This window comes from Eschrichtius robustus, chromosome 3, assembly GCF_028021215.1.
Source record: "Eschrichtius robustus isolate mEscRob2 chromosome 3, mEscRob2.pri, whole genome shotgun sequence".
NCBI lineage: Eukaryota > Metazoa > Chordata > Mammalia > Artiodactyla > Eschrichtiidae > Eschrichtius > Eschrichtius robustus.
The window spans coordinates 4,817,778-4,839,476 of NC_090826.1; the positions used below are offsets into that span (position 1 = coordinate 4,817,778).

Sequence of the window (21,699 nt, forward strand, 5' to 3'; positions counted from 1 at the left end):
ACCTAGCCCCAGGCTGGGCACTGGGGACCCATTGGTGACCCTGACAAGTCTTGAGGGCCTCATGTGGGGCCTGGCACGGCTTGGGGGAGGAGGCTGAGGGAGCAGCTGCACAAGAGGCCTTGCTCGGTGTTCCGAAGCTTCCAGGCTGAGAGGGAAGCGACAGCACAGTGTCCCCCAGTGTCTCCCAGTCTGCTGTTTGTGCAGTGGGAACCTGGCGTTCTGAGAAGGGCCCCTGCTAATTCTCGGGACTCTCAGGCGGGCCCTGCCTCACTCAGTTCACAGAATCACACAGTTCTGATTTCCCTCTCGGAATCTCAGCTGTCTGAAGGGCCAGGGATGCCTGCCCTGCCTCTAGCCCGGAGGCAGGGGCAGCTGAGGGGGGAAACGGCCTTGTGAGGACCCTGACGGGGTCCCTGGGGTCAGCGATCCTGCTGGCCCTGCCCCAGCCCTGCCTGTCAAGCCGTAGCTGGCTCAAGGGTCGGGTGGGAAGCAGGGCTCTTCTCCACCATCCAGCAGCATCTCCTCTGCCATCTGGGTTTCCAGGGACCTGGAGACCGCAGCCAGCTTTGGGGGAGTTTCCCATGCACCCTACCTGAATCTGGGGAACTCAGCCAGATGAGGTCTGCTTGTAACCCTGAGTCCCTGGGTTCTCACAACTCGGGGCCTGGGGTTGGGTTCTAACACCCTTTGTCCCAAGACTTCTGGATTCTGGTCCTAAATTCAGTAGGCTCTGGGCTACTTACTCCACCACAGGGTCCTGGAGCTGCCTTGCCAGCCCTCTGGGTCCTGCCATGGCCGCCCCAGGCCACAGCCACTCCAGGGCCAGACTCCCCTCGGCCACCGTGGGGTGGTCGTGGGGTCTGGAGTTCTTTATCCTGGTTCTTCCAAGCACTGAAGTTCTACGTGGCTAACCTCTCTGGCCTCTAGCACCGACCCGCTGCCCTCCCGCCCTCCCCCCGTCCCCCCCGCCCCCCCCCCCCCCAGTTTTCAGTTCCCTCAAGGTGCTCAGTCTGCTTTCTAGACCCCCCCCCCCTGCGGACTGCTCGGTCCCAGCCCCTCTGGAATCTAGTTTCCCTGCACTCCACATGAAAGCTACAGCCTCCTAGAGCCCCTAGGTGTGCTTCTCTCCCCAGAGACTCCAAACACAGGAACATCGCTGAGGACCCTGCTAGCTCTCAGGGCCCGGAGACGGGCCTCTGGGGGCCAGGGAGGAATCAGGCATCGGGATGGACTGTCCCCACCCCAGGCCTGCCATGGGCTCCCCTCTGACAAGTTGCCCGGTTTGCAGCCCTGCAGAACGGGTGGGCCTGGTAAGGGGGAGACGTTGTACCAGGTGGTACATACCCTGGACATAGTTGATTGGGCCAGAGGTGGCCGCCTGGGCCAGCCTGTTCAATTGGACTTGCTCTCTTGAGAATTTGAATTGAGACGGGCAACTCCTATTGGGCCCTGGAGCCCTGAGGTCACAGAAAGTCAGTCTGAGTGGGTACAGAGCCCCGCAGTTGATGGGGAGCAAGGACAAGGGGCCCCATTGGAGCACCTGGTCAGTGGAGACGGCCCTAGAGCAGAGAGGAAGGGCAAAAAGCAGCTCTGTGACCGCGGGGCAGCTCCCAGGGGCCGCCTCCACCACCTGCCCTCGCTCCCCCCAGGGTCCCCGCCCCGGAGTACCCCTCTGGCTGCTGGCCCTTGGCCAGCCCCAGGCAGACCTGGAACCTGGAAATTGCCCACCCCCAGGGTGCCAGATGTTGTCTCTCCGGGTCTGAAACAGCCCAGCTGCCCTCCTGGCCTCCTCGGGCCCCTGCGGCTCCCAGCATCCTGGGGAAAGCCAGGGCCCCTCAGCCAGGCAGACAAGCCCACATGCCAGCGTCCCCCACCCTCTATCTTAGTCACACGATGCCGTTTTTCCTTCTCCAACACGATCTCTACGACAACTGGCCGACAGGGCGCCTGGGCAGAAGCCGGCCGGCAGACATGTTTTGCTTGGCCAAGCACAGTGCTTCAAAAGAATTTGAATTGGTTGCCAACTTTGAAAAGTCAGATTTCACATAAAAATCCAGATTTCTGGCTTCCATGGACAAACCAGAGGAGCCTGGCAGCTCTGGACCCATATTCCTGATGGCTCCAGCTCCCCAGTTGTGTCTGCCTTAGACTGGCACACACCCTTCCACCCTCCACAGTCCCCACCACTCCCTATCGCCTCACCCCAGCCCCCTCCCTCTGTTACTCACTACCTCCCCTGGGAGGGAACTGAGCGTCTGACGGGGGCCCAGCCCTTCCTGGTTCTGTTCCTCTGCCTCTGCCACATCCTTCCCATCGCTGTCTACTGTCAACTGACATCCTGCCCACTCTCTAAGGCCCAAGTTGAATGCAGCGACCTTCCGGAAGGCCTCTTGATCTCAGAATATCCAAATTTCAGATGAATCTCTCCCTCCTAGATCCCACTGTCCTGGGATGGGCCTTTGAATTGACCTGTTATTTTGGACCTATCTTCCCCGCCAGATTGCTCCAGAAACACCTGCCTATAACCATAGCTCTGACCTACTCAGCACCTGCTGGGCACTCTGTGCCTTTCACACGTGGTCTAATTTCACCGTCAAACCCTCTGCAGCATGGTCTAACCCCAAAGGGCAGCTGCTGGCCACTGTAGCTACTGAGCATGTGCAATGGGGCTCATCCAAATTGAGACGTGCTGTACATGTGAAATACACAGCAGATTTTGAAGATTTCATGCAAAAAAAAAAAAAAAAAACAGAATGTAAAATCACATTGATGTGGACTTCCCTGACTGTCCAGTGGTTAAGAATCCGTGTTTCCACTGCAAGGGGCATGGGTTCAATCCCTGGTTGGGGAACTAAGATCTCACATGCCGTGTGGCACGGCCAAAAAGTAAAATAAAATAAAATCTCATTGATGATTTTTTTATAAGGATTACATGTTGAAATGGTAATGTTTTTGAAATAGACTGGGTTAATTAAATATATTCTTAAAATTCATTTCACTTGCTTGTTTTTAGGTTTTTTGCTTTTTGTTTTTAATGTGGCTAGTAAAAACATTAAAATGATGAAAGTTCTAGGGGATAGCACTGTTCTAAACAACTGAGAGAAGGAGGTATGTTGATTGTTGCCCATTTTACAGATGAGGAAACTGAGGCCCAGAGGGTTGGGCGACTTGCCCAAGGTCATGCAGCTAGTGAGCGATGAGGCTGGGACTTGAGACTAGGACTGGAAGACTCCAAGTCTGTGCTCCTAACCAACAGGCCACACTGCCCCCATGGTGCCCCCATGGTTCCTGGCATGTTTAGGTGCTTGGCACACATGAAATGATGCCCCCATTGTCACATAAGACCCCCTTTCCCAGCTGGCTGCAGGCTGAGACAAGCGTACAAGAAACCACCCTTGTCATTCCTCAGGGGAGCCCCTCACCTGTGAGCACGCCCTGGCATAATGAGCCTCAAGAAGGCAGAGCTTCCCTGCCCATCACCTCCCAACCCCGGGCCTGGCCAGGCAAAGGCTGCCCCTCCCAGGAAGCAGCTGTGGCCTTGAATGCCCCCTCCCACGCAAACCCAGCCCTCCTGAGAGCCTATCTATGGTTGGGCAGCTGCTGCGGGCTGTGCTAGGACTGAACCCCGTCATCAGGGCAGCTTGCAGAAGGGCAAGATTTGACCCAAACCTGCCCAAGAGCCAGAGGGGTGTGTCCTGGGCAAATGGCTGCTGACCCCAGGAACCATCCGCCTCTCCCTACCCCAGACTCTGGTCAGAGCATCACAGGTGGCCTGGGAAAGAAATGTGGTCCCCTTCCCAAAGCCCCACGTAGCATTGTGCGGTAGGGCCGTCAAGTGGGGACCCAGCTGGAGGAAGGAGCCCGGACCATGGCCTCTGATGCTGTCCCTGCCTGCAGCCCAGACTAAAGATGTCATCGTCCCCTGGAGCCTAGAGACCCCCAAGCACTGCCCTGCCCACCCACACGCCTTGGACTCAGTAAGAAGAGGTGGGAGGACACATTCAGAATTCCTTTCTGGGGCCCGAGAAACCATCCACACAGTGTCTGCCCACAGGCCTGGAGCCAGCCAGCCACTTCCTCTGGCTGAGGCTGCTGTGGGCACCTGCCCATTTGCCCACCACCGCGGGCTTCCTCCCAGGCTCCTCAGAGGAGCAGAGAGTGGCTGAGGGAGGAGCAGGACTGCAGAAACGGGTGTGAGATTCCAGTTCAGGACAATCACGCTCCGGGCACGAGCCCCACCCCATTGCGGGGCTGCGCTGGCGCTGGGACCCACCACCCACCCGTGCTGGGCCCAGGCCAGGGGCTGGCAGGGTGCAGAGGACAGAGCCCACACAGACAGCTGTGTGCCCGGCTCTCCCACCTGCCTGCCTCAGCTCGCCCCCGAGGCCAGCTCACGCGCCATGACCCACCCACCGAGTGCCGGGACCTCTTTCCCAGCCGGGGCCAAGAGGCACGGGGTTGTGATGGTAGGTGAGCAGGGCCTGGTCCTGTGGCTCCGAGGCTGAGGGCGGGAACTGTGGATCTGGGTACCACCACTCACCACCCCACTGAGCCTTGCCTTCCCTTGCAGAGCGAAGGGGACACCAAGAATGGTCCCTGCCTCCAAAGGTGGGCGTGAAGATGCAAGGAGCCAAGGGAAGTCTTGGCACGGGGCAAGTCCCCTCTAAATGTGAGCTGTGAGGCCCCACAGATGGCAGGGACTGCCTTGCCTGGAGAGGCTGGGGGCAGGGGAGGGGGAGCAGGCTTCCCAGGGGTTGCTCCAAAGCCCCGGGGATGGGTGAGGACCCAGCAGCAGGAAAGCCTGGCACTTTGCCGTGACTGAGATGAAGAGGACAAATAGGAAGAGGGGGACAGACCCCTGCTGGGCCTCCCTGGCTTGTGTCTGGGACTGGCTGCGTGATCTCATGCCGGACCTCAGCCGCCTTCCCTGCCTCAGTAGACAGGAACCTGCCAGGTGAAGCCGTACAAGCAGACAGGACTCAGTGTGCCCCCCAGGCCACTCCCCCAACCCACCCTCTGGTTCCAGAACAGCGCCCGGCTGAAAGAGAGGGGGAGCTTTCTGCCAGGCTGGCCCGCGCCTGCCCCGAGCGGTCCTCCCGCTTCCCCCTGCCCAGCATCACGGGCTCCTCTCTCCCAGCCTCCTGCACAGGTGGGCGCTATGCCCACCGCACCCCTCCAAGCAGCCACATCCCTCTGTCCACTTTGGCCAATGGGACAGGTTGCCCAGAGGGGCCTCCTCACAGGTTCGACAGCTGTCGTTTATGCCCACCAGGCATCCATTCTCCCTCTTGAGAGCAGCATTGCCTGCCCTGCTTTGCGGAACCCGTGCCCCACGTGGTCTCTTTCTGTGGTGGATCCCAGGCCTAGCCATCACTTTCCGTGCCCTCTGGCTGCAGGGAGGGGTCAGGGAAGGACCACGCCGGGCTGGGAAGTTGTGCCCCTAAGAGGCTCCCGCTTCTCCAGGCCTGCGGCCTGGGGTGTGAGCGTGCCAGAGCCTGGGGCCCCAGATGAGGCCAACAGAGGAGAGAAACAAGGCCCGAGACGCCGCGCCCTGCTGGCTTCCGCCAGCCAGACCTGGGCTTCCATCACTGGCACTGGTGTCCTGACAGAAGGGGAGTCGCCAGCCCGAGGCTGAACGTTCTGCTGGGCCACTCATTAGCGGAGCTATGATAAAACAGCAATGATAACAGCCAGCATGGACCATGCCCTTGCTCTGTGGCGTGCGGTTTTGGAAGGGCTCCACGTGTCACCCCAGCAAGTCCTCTCAGCCACCGCACGACACCACCTGTATCTTTATCCCCACTGACACGGCCAGGTCGGCATCCAAACACCGGCCGCCGGGCTCAGCATTCCGCACCACCTGTGCTGCCTCTCGAGGGGCTTAATCTCTCTGTGTTTCTGTTCCCTTACCTGCAATGGGGATAATACGAGAAATGGCACGTGTCCTGGGGCCTCGAACACGAACATTCCAGAAAGACTCATCCCACCACCTGGCCCTGATCTTGGAGGCAGAGGACAGAGGCAGAGCCCAGGACTGAAGCCTAGAGCCAGCCCCTGCTGCCCTGCTCCCAGCCCAGCTGCGGGGCCCACACTGCCTGGCCCGGCCTGCCCTGTCTGCCCCCGAGGCCCCCAGGGTCCTCGTGCTCAGGCCCCTCTCCTCCACCAGCAGCGGCTCTCAGGAGGGGCCTTGTCCCCCCACCGCTGCTGATGTGACGGGCAGCAGCACGTGCATGGTGAGCAGGCCGCAGGCTCTGGCCAGAGGGAGGTGGCCGGGTAGACCAGCTGTCCGGGCCTCCTGAGAGCCCTCCCGGGAAAGTGGGACTGCACCTACCCCCGAGGTCCTCGATGATGTCCAGGGTGGAGCTCCAGGAGAAGCGCTCCACGGCCCCCAGCTCCAGCTCGGCCAGGGCACCGGGCAGGGCCTCCAGCGCGTAGGCACCCCGCTTCTTCCAGTAGAGAAACATGCTGAGGCCCGGGGAGGCCTCCCCGCCGGGCCCGTGCCCTCAGAGGCTGGGCGGCCCCGGGGACCCGGGTCCCCGAGGCCTGGACACAGTGGGTGCAGGGACTGCAGAGGGGCTGCAGAGACCCTGGGGCTGGCCACGGGCCGGCGAGCACGGCCCTCCCTGGGGAGGGGAGCATGCTGGGAGCGGCCGGGGGCCTCGGAGCTGACCAATGGCCAGGGCCCCAGCCCCACACAAAGCGCCTTTCTTCCCCTCCTACAGACATTTTACAAATTTCAACTTCCCGGCCCCCTCGGAGCCCTCCCCAAGGGGACGGGCTGGCCGTCTGGGGACGGCAGAGGCCCGGAAAAGAGTCCGATTGTTCCGTGATCTCTGTGCTAAGATAAGTTTTCAGAGGAGAAAAATGTGCTGCTCCAGGAGCAGTTCCAGCCCCCCACTCCTGACCTCTGACCACAGCCCCCAGCCCCAGCTGGGCCCTGCAGGATTTCTCAGTGAGGAGTGCAAGCACCCATGGGGTGCTGTGGAATGACCCCAGAGCTGTTTTCAGCTGCCTGGCTGGGCCCCCTCCCCAGGAAGCACGAGGCGTGGCTCCCAGCTCCCCAGAGCAAAGGCCCCAGGGAGGCCTCCAAGGGTCAGAGGGCAGGAGCTGTGGGCCAGGCCTCAGCCTCAGCTGCCAGTGAGGCCCAGCATCTGCCTTCTGGGATCTCACCAAGGGCCCTCCCTCCCTGGGCTGGCCAAGCTTCCCCAGGCTGCCCACCCACCCCGCCTCCCTCCCCAGACTGTGTCACCTACACCAACGGCTGCACCACGCATGAAGCCCTGGGCAGGCCTCAAAGGCCTCGGGCATCGTCACAGAGCTTCCCAGCGCCCTGCTCAGTGGGCAGAGGGTGGGGTGTGGGCAGGGAGGTCAGAAGGCCGGGGGATGGAGGAGCCGGCTGGCGCAGAGCACAGATGAGGCGCAGGGGAAGACACTGACTCAGCGGATAAGGAGCAGGACTTGAATTTGAACCCAGGACTATCTAGTCTCAAAGCCAGCTTGGGGGCCCAGACAGCTACCTGGGGGAGAAGGCCCGGTGGTCGGAGGGCAAAGGGCTGGCCCTGCGGGAATCCAGCCTGGATGGGGGAAGGGCACCTTGCTCGGCCTCCCAGCCAGCCTCTGCCACGTTGCTGAGCCCCCTCTGTGTGACCTTGCCATGGCTCCCCAACCTTCCGGGGTCCCGAAGGAGCTAGCCTGGGTAGGCGTAGAGCTGGCCGCCCCCCACCCTGGCCCGACCAGCTGCCTGGCGACAGAGAGGCACGAGGCCCAGACAGGGGGAATTGGCCGCGGAAGGCTCGACTTTCCGGGTGGGGGGCACCCCAGGGCTGTGGCGGGTTGGAGGCTGGTAGGGGTAGCCGACCAGGCAGCCTGCACACCCCCAGCTGAGGGCTAAGGTGCCAAGAGGCAGCTCAAGTAATTCAAACCAGATGCCTGCCTGCCTGCCTGCCCACCCTCCTCCTCCTCCTCCGGCCCGGGGCCAGGGCCAGACGAATGCGGCCGGGCCCTCTGGTCCTTAATCACTGGCACCCACGTAGCCTGGGCCCACATGAGGCGGGGATGTGGGTGCCAGACCAAGCTCGGGGGAGTGAGATGATTTGTCCCCGGCAGCCATGGCTGGTCTCGGTGCCCACCCGGAGGGGCCAGGGTTGCAGAGTGAGGAGTGGTCCCCGAGCAGTTACCTAGTCCAGATGCCTCTGCGTCTAGGCCTGGAGGGGCTACACTTGGCTGTGGTTTCACAACTGCAAGCCCCAAACCCACCCCGCCCGGAGGCTGGTGGGAGATTCTTCCTGACCTCTGCTTTGGGTGAACACAAGGAGCCCCCCGACCACAAACACACACACCTGCGGAAGCCCCACTCAGTGGTTGCTTGTGCTCAAGCCCCGGATGCCGCAGAGCTGAGCCTGGCTGTGCCCCTCCCTCCCCCCCCCCCGCCCCGGGGCACGTACAGCCTCCTCCCAGAGGTCCTCTCTGTCCCCAGATGCGCCTCCTGCCTCCCAGCACCCTGCCTCGGCTCGTGCCAGTCCTGCTGCCTGGCGTCCTCCTCCGGCTCCCACGGAGAGTCACCCACACTCCTCCTGTCCAGGCTAGAGGCCCGCATCCCCGACCTTGCCTCCATCCTCCCCGTGCAGGAGAGCAGGGGGGTCCGGGCAGGCCCACCCGGGCTGGTAAAAGGGCCCCCAGAGTGTCCCAGGGGGGCCCAGCAGCCCTCATCACTGTGCGGCAGGTGTCAAAGGCAGGTGGACACACCTGGGCCTTTTCCTGGGTCTGGGGGAAACCAGGAAGCTAGACAACTCGTGATGCTGCTTGCAAACGTGGGGAGAGGGCTCGTCCACCGCCTCTGAGGGAGCTGGGGTGCGGCAGGGCCGCCGTGTGTGCGGCTGTGCTCCCAGCTCCAGATGGACAGAGTGATGACAGTTACTGTGGACCAGATGCCACACCGAGCACCATTCCTACATCAGCTCCTTTAAGCCTCACATCAGCCCCACGTCCGAGATGGAGGAGCTGAGACCAGGGGCCACTTACTTGCCCAGGGCCACCCAGAGCGGGCAGGGGGCAAACCAGGGTGAACTCCAGAGCTGTGCTCTCACGGCTAGACTGCACTCTCTGGCCCTTGATGACGCAGACACCGCGTACAGATGGGGACCCAGGGCCCAGAGGGAGGCCGGGTGGCCCGAGCTGGAAGCCCATCCTCCCACAGTCCCAGGCCCACCTCTCCTGCCTGGCTCCTCCTGGAAGTTCATGACCTCTGGACAGGACGATCCCGGGGAGCCAGGAGACCAATGGCTCGTGCCCTCCTCTCGGCATGCCCGACCCCAAACCCAAAGGTTTGTCCCCACTGCCATGAGCTCCCACTGGCCAGGGACCAGGGCTAAGACGGGCAGAGGGCCGGGGAGCTGGAGACCCGAGGCAGCTTCATCCAGTTCCTGGCAATGGCCTTGGACATGGGGAGGGGGTCGAGCCCTCCGCACACTGCAGCTGTTTCCTTGAGAGCGGAAGTGCCATGTGAAGGCCGAGCAGGAGGCCCGAGAGGCCCACTGAGTAAGGGGCTAAAAGAGGAAGAGGAGCAGGTGGCCCAAGCCGGCCATCAACCCCCATGCCCGCTGCCTCCCAGCCAGCCACGGCCGACAAAGGCCTTGGCCTTGGGGGGAACCTTCCCTTCCTGAGTTCACCAACCAGGGGTCCCTGGGCCCCCTAGATGCCCCTTCCCCCTTCAGCCCTGGCTGACCCCTTTCCCACCAGGATGGCTGAGGGCAGCTCTCCGAGGAGTAGACTGGTCCAGGTTCCAGCCTCTGACTCACTAGCTGGGTAGCCCCGGGCTTGACACTTCCTGAAGCCTCAGTTTCCACATCTGTGAAACGGGGTAAGGAGAGAGGCCTCCCCCCCCCGCCACCCCGACCACTGTATTGTCTCCAAAAGATCCCACTCACCTGGGGCTAAGCAGAGAGCAAGTGCTTGCCCCACGGGGATGGAGACCTGGGGGGTCCCTGCCTTCTGCTGAGGCCCTGCCCCTCCCCCTCCCCAGGTAAGGTCCCCCGTGACCCTCTGTGGTGCCCTGAGCTCCCCCAGCAGCAGGTGACCACATCTTTCCTCCACCTTCCGGAGTTTGGGGAGGACTGTCTGGACCCCCAGGGCAGCCTGGGAGCACCATCTGTGTGTGGGGGAGGGGGTGGCCAGTAACAGAGCCGACACTGCCGGCCGGTGCCCAGTGCCAGCTGTGTGGCTTGCGTGAGAAGCGGCCGCACGGGCTGTGCTTTGCTTAAGTGCTCCCAGGTCGGACTGCAGAGCCTGTTAGGAATTATGTCTGGCCGGCCAGCCAGAGGCCCGTTATATAACGTGGCACGGGGCAGGCACTAGCCACCCCTAACCCCCGGCTCCCCAGCTCCCCAGCTGCTGCCCCACTGGCCAAGCCTGAGAGGAGATGTGTCCCACTGACCCCCTCCCGCCCGCCCCACGCACATAGCACACCAGACCTCCGGCTCCAGGTGAAGAGAAGAATTTTCTCCTACCTGCCGGAGCACGCGCCAAGGACCTTCCAGGGCCACAGCCCGGTAGGGGCCCCTGGTGGGGTGGAGGCCGCCCCCAGGCAGTAGGCACGCACCTGGGGCTGGCACCTGCAGGAGGGGTGAACAGTGGGGCCTGGCATGGGCGGCACAGACCCCCAAGCCCCCTGACACACACACACACACAGAGCAAACCGTTCTGAAGGCTGGATACACGGGCCTGAAGCCTCAGCCACCTGCGGGTCCGTCAGTTTGGAAGGTGCTGGTGGAAACCTGGGCCGAGGCCACCTGGCTGAGAGCCAGCTTGGCCCTTAAGCCTCTGCCAGGCCGCTGCCCCAGGCCCTCTCCCCAGACACCTCCTCACAGCCCACAGCTACTGCGGCCCACCGCCCACCAGAGCAGGCTGCGTGCACCATGCCCGGAGGGGCCTGGCACAGCGTGGGTCTCCCCACACCCCTGCAGGGCCCACACAGCCCTTTCTCAAACCCTCAGGGGCCCCAGGGGCTGGGACTGAGACTCATGAGATGTCGGGCATAATAGGGCCCAGGACTCAGGATGGGGTTTGCAGAGCCCGGGACTGAGGCGGGTGGAGCCCCGCGGTGGGCTTCTTCCTCATCCCCAGGGTGGGCACCATGGGTAGCTCCTCGGCAGTGGTGCCCCCCACAGCTGGGCTGTCCCAGCACTCAGAGTGTGGATGTGTGTGGGCCGTCACCGTCACCACCGCCAGGGGACAGAGTTCTGCCGGCAGGGAGCCCTGTGCCAGGCACAGAAGAGGCGGAGCCCCTGTGGCCCTGGGCGGGGACCCTGTGCTGCTTTCACCCTGGCACTCCAACACGAACCCCTCAGAAGCAGAGGCTCCCGCTTGGCCAGGGACCCTGTCTCAGTCCTGGTTCTCCAGCTGCTGGCTGGGCACACAGTAGGGACACTGCCATTAGCCAAGTCCCCTGTGTGCCAGGCCCTGGACCCAGAGCCTTCAAGGTGGAGCTCCTTTAAGTTGCCTAATGATGCTGTCATTGTGTTACTATCCCCGCATCGTCCAGAGCAGCAAGCTGAGGCGCAGGGGGTGCCTAGAGACCTGACCAGGTCAGCCGGGAAGTGGGCGGGTGCTGCTGCCAGAGTCTCCTCACCACCCCCCAACTCCATGCCACCCTCTGTTCCCTCTGTGGCCAAGATATTCAAGTTCCACGTGCCACGAGGATCCAGTCAATAAATAGCTCTCCCTGCTCATCACTGCCAGCATCCCGAGCTGAGCCACAGGGGCTCAGGGGGCCCATCTCGGGGGCCCATCACAGTGACCCTCCCTTCCCCAAATGCACCCCTGCTTCAGGACTCTGGGGGCCCTTCAGGCTTAGACAAGCCTCCCTGACCTTTGAGCCCATGGATCACGACCCTTGAAGTAAATGGGCCCCTTCCTGGGCTCGCCTGAGTGTGTGTATGGGGGGGAGGGGGGACAGCCAGACAACAAGCCCCTCAGACCCAGGCAACTCCCCAGAGGCGAAGAGGTGGGAGGTCTAGCCACTGTCCAGCATCTGGCCTGACCGTCCTCACCCACCCATCTACCCTCCACGGCCTGGGGACAAGCACACCCTGGGGCGGGCTGGCCACCGACCAGCCGCCCACGCCATTCTCAGCTCTGCCTCTAGAATGCCCTGGCCCCTGCTCAGGCCACCGCCACCATGGCTGGGGTCCCCGCCTCGCTCTTGCCCCTCCAAGTAAGCCTCCAGAATGCAGCCTCTAGCACCTGGGTTCAGATCCCAGCTCCTGCTGGCTGTGTGGCCTTGGGCAAGTTGCTTAGCCTCTCTGGGCCTCAGGTCCCTCATCTATCCAGTGAGGGTACTCACAGGACTACCTCCCAGGGTTGCTGTGGGGATTAAATGACTTAATCCGGAAGAGCGGCCTCCACACTCAGGCCCCTGGTGGGGGGGTCCATGCACAGTGACCGACAATCACAGCAACAATACAAAGCAAGGGGACTTCCCTGGCGGTCCAGTGCTAAAGAATCCGCCTTCCAACGCAGGGGACGTGGGTTCGATCCCTGGTTGGGGAACTAAGATCTCACATGCCACGGGGCAACTAAGCCCGCGTGCCACAACTACTGAGCTCGTGTGCCTCAACAGGAGAGCCCGTGTGCCGCAAACTACAGAGCCCATGCACTCTGGAACCCTCGTGCCACAACTAGAGAGAAGCCCGCGCACTGCAACAAACACCCAACGCAGCCAAAAAAAAAAAAGAAAAGAAAATAAATAAAATTAAAAAAAAAATAAAAGGAGTACAAAGCAAGGGAATTCCCTGGTGGTCCAGCGGTAAAGAATCCGCCTTCCAACGCAGGGGATGTGGGTTCCATCCCTGGTTGGGGAACTAAGATCCCACGTGCCACGGGGCAACTAAGCCCACGTGCCACAACTACTGAGCTCGTGTGCCTCAACAGGAGAGCCCGTGTGCTGCAAACTACAGAGCCCATGCACCCTGGAACCCTCGCGCCACAACTAGAGAGAAAACCCGTATGCCACAACTAGGGAGAAGCCCGCGCACTGCAACAAACACCCAACGCAGCCAAAAAAAAAAATAAAAGAAAATAAATAAAATTAAAAAAAAAAAAAAAAGAGTACAAAGCAAGGGAATTCCCTGGTAGTCCAGTGGTTAAGGTTCCGCACTTTCACTGCTGAGGGCCTGGGTTCGATCCCTGGGTTGGGGAACTAGGAGCCCACAAACCACGTGACGTGGCCAAAAATAAATAAATAAATAAAAGCAAATCTGAAAATGTCCCTGCTTTGATTAAAAATCTGCTCCCCACCCCCTGTGGGGCAAGGCCACCTTCCCTGGCATGGCTGCTCAGACCTTCCCGGACCTGCCTCCACCCACAGCTCCCTGGCAGACTGATGGCACCATCCCCCAGCCACAGAGCCAGGCCGCCCTTTGGTTCTGCCTCTGCTGCAGGTGACCACACTGAAAGGTGCAGTCTGGATCCATCTGGACTGGGAGCCCCTTGAAGCAGCTACTGGCTTAATTCTCCCCTGAACACAGGGCCCAGGCCAGCCTCGCCCAGAGCAGGTGCCAGGAGAATGCTCATTGACTTGAACTTGGATCAGTCCATAACCAACGATCTCTCGCAGGGTCAACTTCTGAATACCTCAAAACTCAGTCCAGTAAAGGTGGCAGGGAGGATCCCAGCTCAGAGGGCAGCCCACAGTCCTGGACACCTGGCCTGGGGTCAGATCTGGCCACCCCGTGGGAGGAGCAGAGACCCCGGCTAGACCCAGGCACTCTGTCAGCTGGTGCGCCAGGGTTTTCCCAGCCTGGGGAGGGGGGAGAGGAGGAAATGGAGGCTTGCCTGTATCCCCAGGGCTGTCTGTGGTGATGGCAGGATGGCCACATTCCAGCCTTGCTGCCAGCTGCTGGCCACTGCAGACTTTTAAACCTGGCCAGACAGTCTGAGAGGCTGGGCCCTCTTGAGGGCCAAGTCTGTCCAGGGAACAAAGGCTTTTGAGCCAGGCTCCCAACCACAGAAAAGACTGGCCAGCCTTCCAGGACAGCTGGAATTTCAAAATATATCTAACCCATTGTTGGAACACCAATTCCAATGGTTGGAAACTATTGTTGCTGTCCCCTTGGACACCCCCAGCAGAGACCCAGGTTGCCTGGGACAGGTTTTGTCTCCCTGTTGGCCCTCGGAGGCCAGAGACCCCTCCTTCTCCCAAGCCCAGGACGTAGGCCCAGCCTACAGAGGCAGTTTCTGGGCAGGGCAGCTGCTGGGTCTTAGCCTGTCATGGCTTTGTAGTGGATGCTGGTGCTCAAGAGCCTCCCAATGGGCCTGGAGAGGTGTTGCCAAGGTCCTGCTCATTTGTATCTCAGAAAAATAAAGCAGGTAATGGACAGAGAGTGACCATGCGTGTGTGCGTGCGTGTATGTGTGTGCCCACGCAGGCACATTATTTTAGATACTTCTCTCTGAGGAAGGTGACTTTCAGCAGAGACTGGAATGATGTGAGGGAGCTAGCCATGCAGATACCTGAGAAAACAGCAAGTGCAAAGGCCCTGAGGTAGGGACATATATTGTGTTCTAGTTAAGGTGACCAATTAATCCAATTTGCCTCGCCCAGACTAAGAGGATTTCCGGGACACAGGACTGTTAGTTTTAAAACCAGGATAAGTCCGTCACCCTAGCGAAGGGACTTCAAGGAGGCGACTATGGCTGGCGCAGGGTAAGCACGGGGCGGAGATAAAGTCAGAGAGGCGACAGGGCATCGGGTCCTGCACAGTCCTGTGAGGACTTTGCCTTTCATTCTGAGGGAGACGGGACCATCGGATTTGTGGGGTTTTTGTTTTTGTTTTTTGTTTTATTTATTTTTGGCTGTGTCGGGTCTTAGTTGCGGCACATGGGATCTTCGCTGAGGCGCTCGGGCTTCTTTCTAGTTGTGGCTTGCGGGTTTTCTCTCTCTAGTTGTGGCGTGCGGGTTCCATAGCACGTGGGCCCTGTAGTTTGCAGCATGCGGGCTCTAGTTGAGGCGCAAGCTCAGTAGTTGCAGCACGCGGGCTTAGTTGCCCCGCGACACGTGGGATCTTAGTTCCCCAACCAGGGATTGATCCCGCGTCCCCTGCATTGTAAGGTGGATTCTTTACCACTGGACCACCAGGGAAGTCCCGTCGGAGTTTTTTTTTTAACAGAGGAGGAACATGATCTGACTTAGATTTTAAGAGGCTATTATCACAGAAGTAATTACAGGTGAAATGTGAGGAGCTTATGGACATGAGGGGATTCTATGAGGGTACAAGGGACCTCCCGACCCTGTTGTGGCTCTGAGTTGGCCACAGAAAGCCTCTGCCTTACCTCATATGATTCTAACAAACTTTAGTTTCTTGTGCTTTAAAAACACACCATGGGGACCTCCCTGGTGGCGCAGTGGGTAAGGCTCCACACTCCCGATGCAGGGGGCCTGGGTTCAATCCCTGGTCAGGGAACTAGATCCCACATGCGTGCTGCAACTAAGAGTCTGCCTGCCACAACTAAGGAGCCCACATGCTGCAACAAAGACCCGGCACAACCAAATAAATAAATAAATAAACAAATATTTAAAAACACACCATGGGGAATTCCCTGGCGGTCCAGTGGTTAGGACTCTGTGCTTGCACTGTAGTGGGGATGGGTTCAATCCCTCGTCAGGGAACTGAGATCCTGCATACCACGTGGCACGGCCAAAAAAAAAAAAAAAAGATATAGTTCATACAAATAGTTTAAAAAAAACCCATAAAAACACACCATGGTTTTGGAAACAACAGGTATAAAGAGACAATATGCTAAATGCTTTGAACATTTAGATCCTTCAGTGGGGACTCTCCTTCCTACAATAGTGGATTAGGTAAATCAGACCAAACTTCCCTCTTGGGACAACCCAAAAAGCTGGATGAAAAAAATTTTTTTTTAATCTTAAAAACATCAAACCCCATGAAACACAAAAGAGGAGGATCTAGGGAGATAAACAGATGGTTTTGCTCTCAGGGTATTTATGCATTCTGAAGAAAGAGGTGGGAAACAGCTTCATTTCTAACAGCTTTATGGAGCTAGGGGAAAAAATCAAAGTCCAGGGAACCTCAGGCCTGAGTTTGGATCAAAGTCATCCCAGACTGGTAGTGTTTCCAAGCATATGGCAGATGCATATGAACATCCTGTATCATCCTAGGCCTCAAATTTTTCTTGCAAATAAGTTTAAAAATACAATGTCCAACACACAGTCAAAGATAACCAGGCACACAAGTAACTAAGACCCCATGTCTGAGAACCAACAGAAACACAAAAACTTGAGGTATTGGAATTACCAGACACACAGACTCAAACACTGCCTCCTCTGAGCTCCACAAAATCCTGGGTGGTAGATACGGCTGTTGTCTCCACTTTAAAGATAATGAAATTAAAGCTCAGAAGGCGAGTGACTTGCCTACAATCATCCAGCTAGTAAGTAGGAGAGTTGTGATTGAATATAGGTCAGTTGCTTCTGCAATCTGTGCTCTTAAAAACTTACTACATAAGAGGGTCCTTAGGAGGACCATGGAGTGCTCTTGGTGCCCCCCTCCCATGGAAGTTCTAGAGGCATGATGTCAGAGCCTGCAGCTGCCCTTGCACCTTGGCCAAGAGCCACAGAATTTCAGTAATAGGGGTGGACAGAGAAGAGAAGTGCCTGAGACCATGTAAGGGGACACCTACCCAGCCACCCACCCACATGTGTCAGGGACGGGCTCATGGAAAATGATGACCAGAGACATAGAAAGAAGGACTGAAATACTCTGCTGATGGGGGAATAACTGGCTTTTCTGGATGACAACTTGGAAATGGCCATTAAAATGCAAAATGCTCAGCCCCTTCCACCCAACAATTCCACTTCCAGAAATTTATTCTATAGACACTCTTTCACAAGTCCACAGAGATACCGGTATAAGAATGCTCACTACAGCATCATTTACAGGAATAAAAAACTGGAAACAACCCCAAACGTCCACTCATAGAGAGCTGGTTTATTTATTTTTTTTTTATTAAAAAATTTTTTTTGGATTAAGTGCACTTTTTATTTTATTTTTTTATTTAATTTATTTATTTTTGCCACGCGGCTTGTGGGATCTTAGATCCCCGACCAGGGATTGAACCCGTGCCCTCAGCAGTGAAAGAAGTGAGTCCTAACCACTGGACTGGAGGGATTTCCCTAAAGAGATAGTCTTTTTTTTTTTTCTTTTGACCTCTCCACGTGGCTGGCAGGATAGATCCCTGACCAGCGATTGAACCCAGGCCACGGCAGTGAAAGTCTGGAATCCTAACCACTAGGCAACCAGGAAACTCAAGGGCTAGTTTAAAAATTAAGGTATAGGGACTTCCCTGGTGGCACAGCGGTTAAGAATCCGCCTGCTAATGCAGGGGACACGGGCTCGAGCCCTGGTCCGGGAAGATCCCACATGCCGCGGAGCCGCTAAGCCCTTGCGCCACAACTACTGAACCTGTGCTCTAGAGCCCGCGAGCCACAACTACTGCAGCCCGCGTGCCTAGAGCCTGTGCTCTGCAACAAAGAGTAGCCCCCGCTCACCGCAACTAGAGAAAGCCCGCGCAAAGCAACGAAGACCCAACGCAGCCAAAAAAAAATTAAATAAATTTATAAAAAAAAGTTAAGGTATATCCATATGAACCATGAAGCCATTAAAAAGAATGAGGTAGGTTTTCATGTATTGGCATTTTTCATGTCCAAAATATAGTATTAATTGGCAAAAGCAATTGCAAAAATGCATATTTTCTTCAATTTCATTTCAACATTTTTACACAGACACACATATTTAGGTATGTGCACTGTGTATATATTCATAGAAAAAAAATCTGAAATGCAACTGGAAATAACAGAAAATCAGGACTTATATCTTCATTATTTGTGTACTGTTTGAGAATGACAATGCATTATTTGTATAAGCAGAACAAAGTAAACACAGGCATACATGTGTGTGCATATGTATATATATATATACATAAATTTATATGCTAATTTAAAGGGCTTAAACAATCACCTTTCACCTGCATTGTTGTAAAAGCCTCCTGATTCTTCGGCTCTTTATTTGCCATGTTCTCCATCTCAAAATCCCCCAAACCCACTCTTCAAACTGTTATCGAAAAGGATTTTCTTAAAATGCAAGTCAGAAAATGCTACCTACCCTGCTAAAACTGCTTAAATGCTCATCGCCCCAAGGATGAAATCTGAAGTCCGCAAGATGCTCGACCGTCCTCTCTATGGATTGACCTCTGCACTGTCTCTTTAGAGCTCTCCCCTCCAGCAGCTCCTACGACGCTCTCCCACCCCTCAGTCATCCCACTGACTGTCCCAGCCAGGCTGCACAAAATGCCGTTTCTAGCTCCTGTTTTTCTCTCTTCCTGAAATGACCTTTCTACCCCTACTCTTTACCCAGCTGACTCCAGTTTATCCTTTAGGTGATGTCACTTCAGAAAATCCCCAAGATTGGTGGTGTTGTAAGAGGAATCTTACGTGTGAACCCATTAACCCGCAATTGCTCTATTTAACACACATCAAACTACTTTTCAATTTCCTGCTTGCATGTCCGTGTCACTCATTAGTGAGATTCTAGAAGGATGGGCGTGTATCTTGCTCACGACCATCTCTCCAGCCCCTGGCACAATGCCCAGTGATTAATGTGTTCAGTAACTATTCGGCCATTGATTACATGAGGAACTATGACACACTGAAGCTTATTAAACTTTAAAACTTGGAGGGCTTCCCTGGTGGCCCAGTGGTTGGGAATCCGCCTGCCAGTGCAGGGGACATGGGTTCGAGCCCTGGTCCGGGAAGATCCCACGTGTCGTGGAGCAACTGTGTGCCACAACTGCCACGGGCTGTGTTCCACAACTGCTGAGCCTGTGCTCTGGAGCCTGTGAGCCACAACTACTGAGCCCGCATGCCACAGCTGGTGAGGCCCGTGTGCCTGGAGCCCGTGCTCTGCAACAGGAGACGCCACCGCAATGAGAGCCCCGCGCACCGCAATGAAGAGTGGACCCCGCTCACCGCAACTAGAGAAAGCCCACGCGCAGCAACGGAGACCCAACGCAGCCAAAAATAAATAAATAAGTAAATAAATTTTAAAAAAAAACTTGGAAATACAGCAAAAGCAAAACTAGTTGTTCTTTTTTGTTTTCTTTTTTGGCTGCGCAGTGAGGCTTCTGGAATCTTAGTTCCCTGACCAGGGATTGAACCTGGTCCCTCAGCAGTGAAAGTGCAGAGTCTTAGCCACTGGACCGCCAGGGAATTCCCACTAGTTGTCCTTTTACTGTCAAAGAAAAAAAAAAAAAAAAAGAACGGAAGAAAGAAAGAAAAATAATAATAAAGGGATTAAAGACACAATCAGAGAATTCCCTGGTTGTCCAGTGGTTAGGACTCCGCACTTCCACTGCCATGGGCCAGGTTTCGATCCCTGGTCGGGGAACTAAGATCCCACAAGCCGCATGGTGTGGCCAAAAAAAATTTTTTTTAAATGACACAATCAGGCTGAAGCAGCACAGATGGCCATTCTCTGATGTCCACGTGGCAGCCATGATTTTGGGGACCCCCCCCCAAAAGGCCTAGAGCCCGTATTTCACCCAAGCCTGGAAACAATCTCCCCCAGGCGAGTGAGCAGTGATGGACCTTGAGTTAACTGGACATCGGTCACTGGGGTTCGTGTATTAGGGTGACAGGCCCGCTAAGGTGAATGGCACACGTTCGTCTTGCTCTCTGGCCACTCAAGGCAGAGACCCCAGCACGGTAGTTAAGCTTCACTTGGGGGTGTGAGCCAGAGGAGGGGTACATCGGCAGCGCAGACCCTTCCTGGAGAGGAGACAACCCTGCAGTGAGGCCTGGGTGGGTGCTAGGAGTTCTGTGTGACTCACTGTCTGCTTCCTAAATCTGTCTTGGGCCAACCGTGGAGTTGGGGAGGAGGGGGAGACAGATGAAGGTCGGAATGAGGGCTCTTATGGGAGCGCAGAGGGGTCAGTGGCTAACACACCCGCAGGCCGTTCCTCTTTGGCCAGGAATGGGGTGTTTTCCAGGCCAGGGCTCTGATTCTGGGGCGCTGGAAGGCTGTTTGATTCCATGAACGCCATTCCTGATCCCCTCTGCCAAAACGCATCATGGCACGAATCAAAAGTGAACTTACAAATATTGACGGTTTAGGAGGAATTTCACAGCCCTTCTTGAGAGAGGTACAAAGGCACGGTTGGGAACCTATCCCTGACCATCCTGGCAATGGGGACACAACTTTAATGCACAAAACTGAAGGTTTCAAGGTCTGGGGGCACCCTTCCCCCCCGACCTTCCACCTCCCAGGAGAGGAAGCTACAGAACAGCTTCCCCCCGCCCCCGACCCCTCCCCCCGCCCCCGACCCCGCCACCGGCCCCTCCCCCCGCCCCCGACCCCGCCACCGGCCCCTCCGCGGCAGCTGCCAGCGGAATAGCTCTTCACGTGGGACCCTGCTCTTTCTTCTTTCAGGGCTTGGAAGGCTGAAACCGAAAGCCTCCTTCCTCTGCCTTCTCAGAAGACAGGACACTATCTGCGCCTAGGTCAGACCTGATGCCTAACGCTCACTGGGCGACCCCTGCCTTCCGCGCTCTCAAATTCATTAAATCACCGTGGAGGAGAAAATGTGGCCAGCCTGCAGGAGGGGTTCTTAAAGGGCCCAGGCGAATTCAGCAGGCAGCCCCTCCAAGACCCACAAAATCTCCTCTTCTCGCTCTGTCGTCCGCCCTCCTTTCTGGACCGAAGAGGAAGAAAACATACTCACGGCTTCCTGGACGAAGGCTGAGCCAGCCGCGAGGTGGAGACCCGTATTTTGTCAGGACTGAATTCATGTTTGACCTCTGGGGTGGCGGCACCTTGCCTGGCCCTTGAGCCACGGGCTCGACCCACAGCCCCTGTCCCTCTCTGCCCAGCTGCGGTCCCAACGCTGGACGGCTTCTCGCAGACTCAGCCCCAACCTTAATTTCTCCAGCTGAATCGTCTGCACAGAAAACCACCGAGCTCTCAGCCCTGCCAATTCTCTTCTCCGACACAGGCCCCCTGGGCGCTGTATATTTTAACGTATGGACTCTGTGGCCGCGGTTTGCACTGTTTCCTTGCTGGTGGTTTCCTCCCCTTGGATTTTCCATCCCCAAGTACCCATATGCTCCCTGGCACGCACTTCTCACACCGCTGGCTGCCTCGGAGGGTGCCTTCCCTCCTTTCCCAGAAAGCAGCGCCACGAAGACCCTCGTCTCTGCAATGCCAACAGCCAGCAGCAGCCCCTGCCCGGCTGGACTCCTCGGTCAGGAGGAAGGCCTGCAAGTTTGGTGGCTTCTTCCTGCCCGGCTGACATTCACAGCCCGGAGACGAGCCCGGGTCCAAAGCATTAGAAAAACCCAAGCCACAGTCCGCTGAGCAGCACAGCAGCATCGGGGCCAGTCGCCATGGCAACCCCTGGCTTCCCAGCCCAACACATTGTCTGCCCGGCTCGGCTGTTTGCCGATTCCCAAGACTTGCTTACTCAGCTCCCGGGATCTCCAGATTGGACCTGCTGCCCCTCAACTCCAAGTGCGGCTCCTTTCAGACTGCTCCCTCAGCCCGCGGCCCACCCTCTGCCCCATTCTTTTCCTGGCAAAGCCCTGGAAATAACTTTAACTCAGCCAAGGCTTTCTGGAGGCCCTACCTCACGT

The 21,699-nt window shown here is 57.4% G+C and overlaps 1 protein-coding gene across 3 annotated transcripts in view; it reads right to left on the reverse strand.

Annotated features, from left to right (window-relative positions):
- The window catches only part of PLEKHG5 (pleckstrin homology and RhoGEF domain containing G5), a 51,626-nt gene extending 30,420 nt beyond the window's left edge, over positions 1–21,206 (reverse strand). The window contains exon 1 of one of the 3 annotated variants that reach the window (XM_068538777.1): positions 20,793–21,206. In XM_068538777.1, the coding sequence (XP_068394878.1) occupies positions 20,793–21,156 (364 nt within the window). In that variant the 5' untranslated portion in view covers positions 21,157–21,206. Of the gene's footprint in view, positions 1–20,788 lie in introns of all 3 variants that reach the window. The other 2 variants (XM_068538776.1, XM_068538781.1) reach the window with 2 other exon arrangements.
- Between the last annotated feature and the right edge of the window lie 493 nt (positions 21,207–21,699).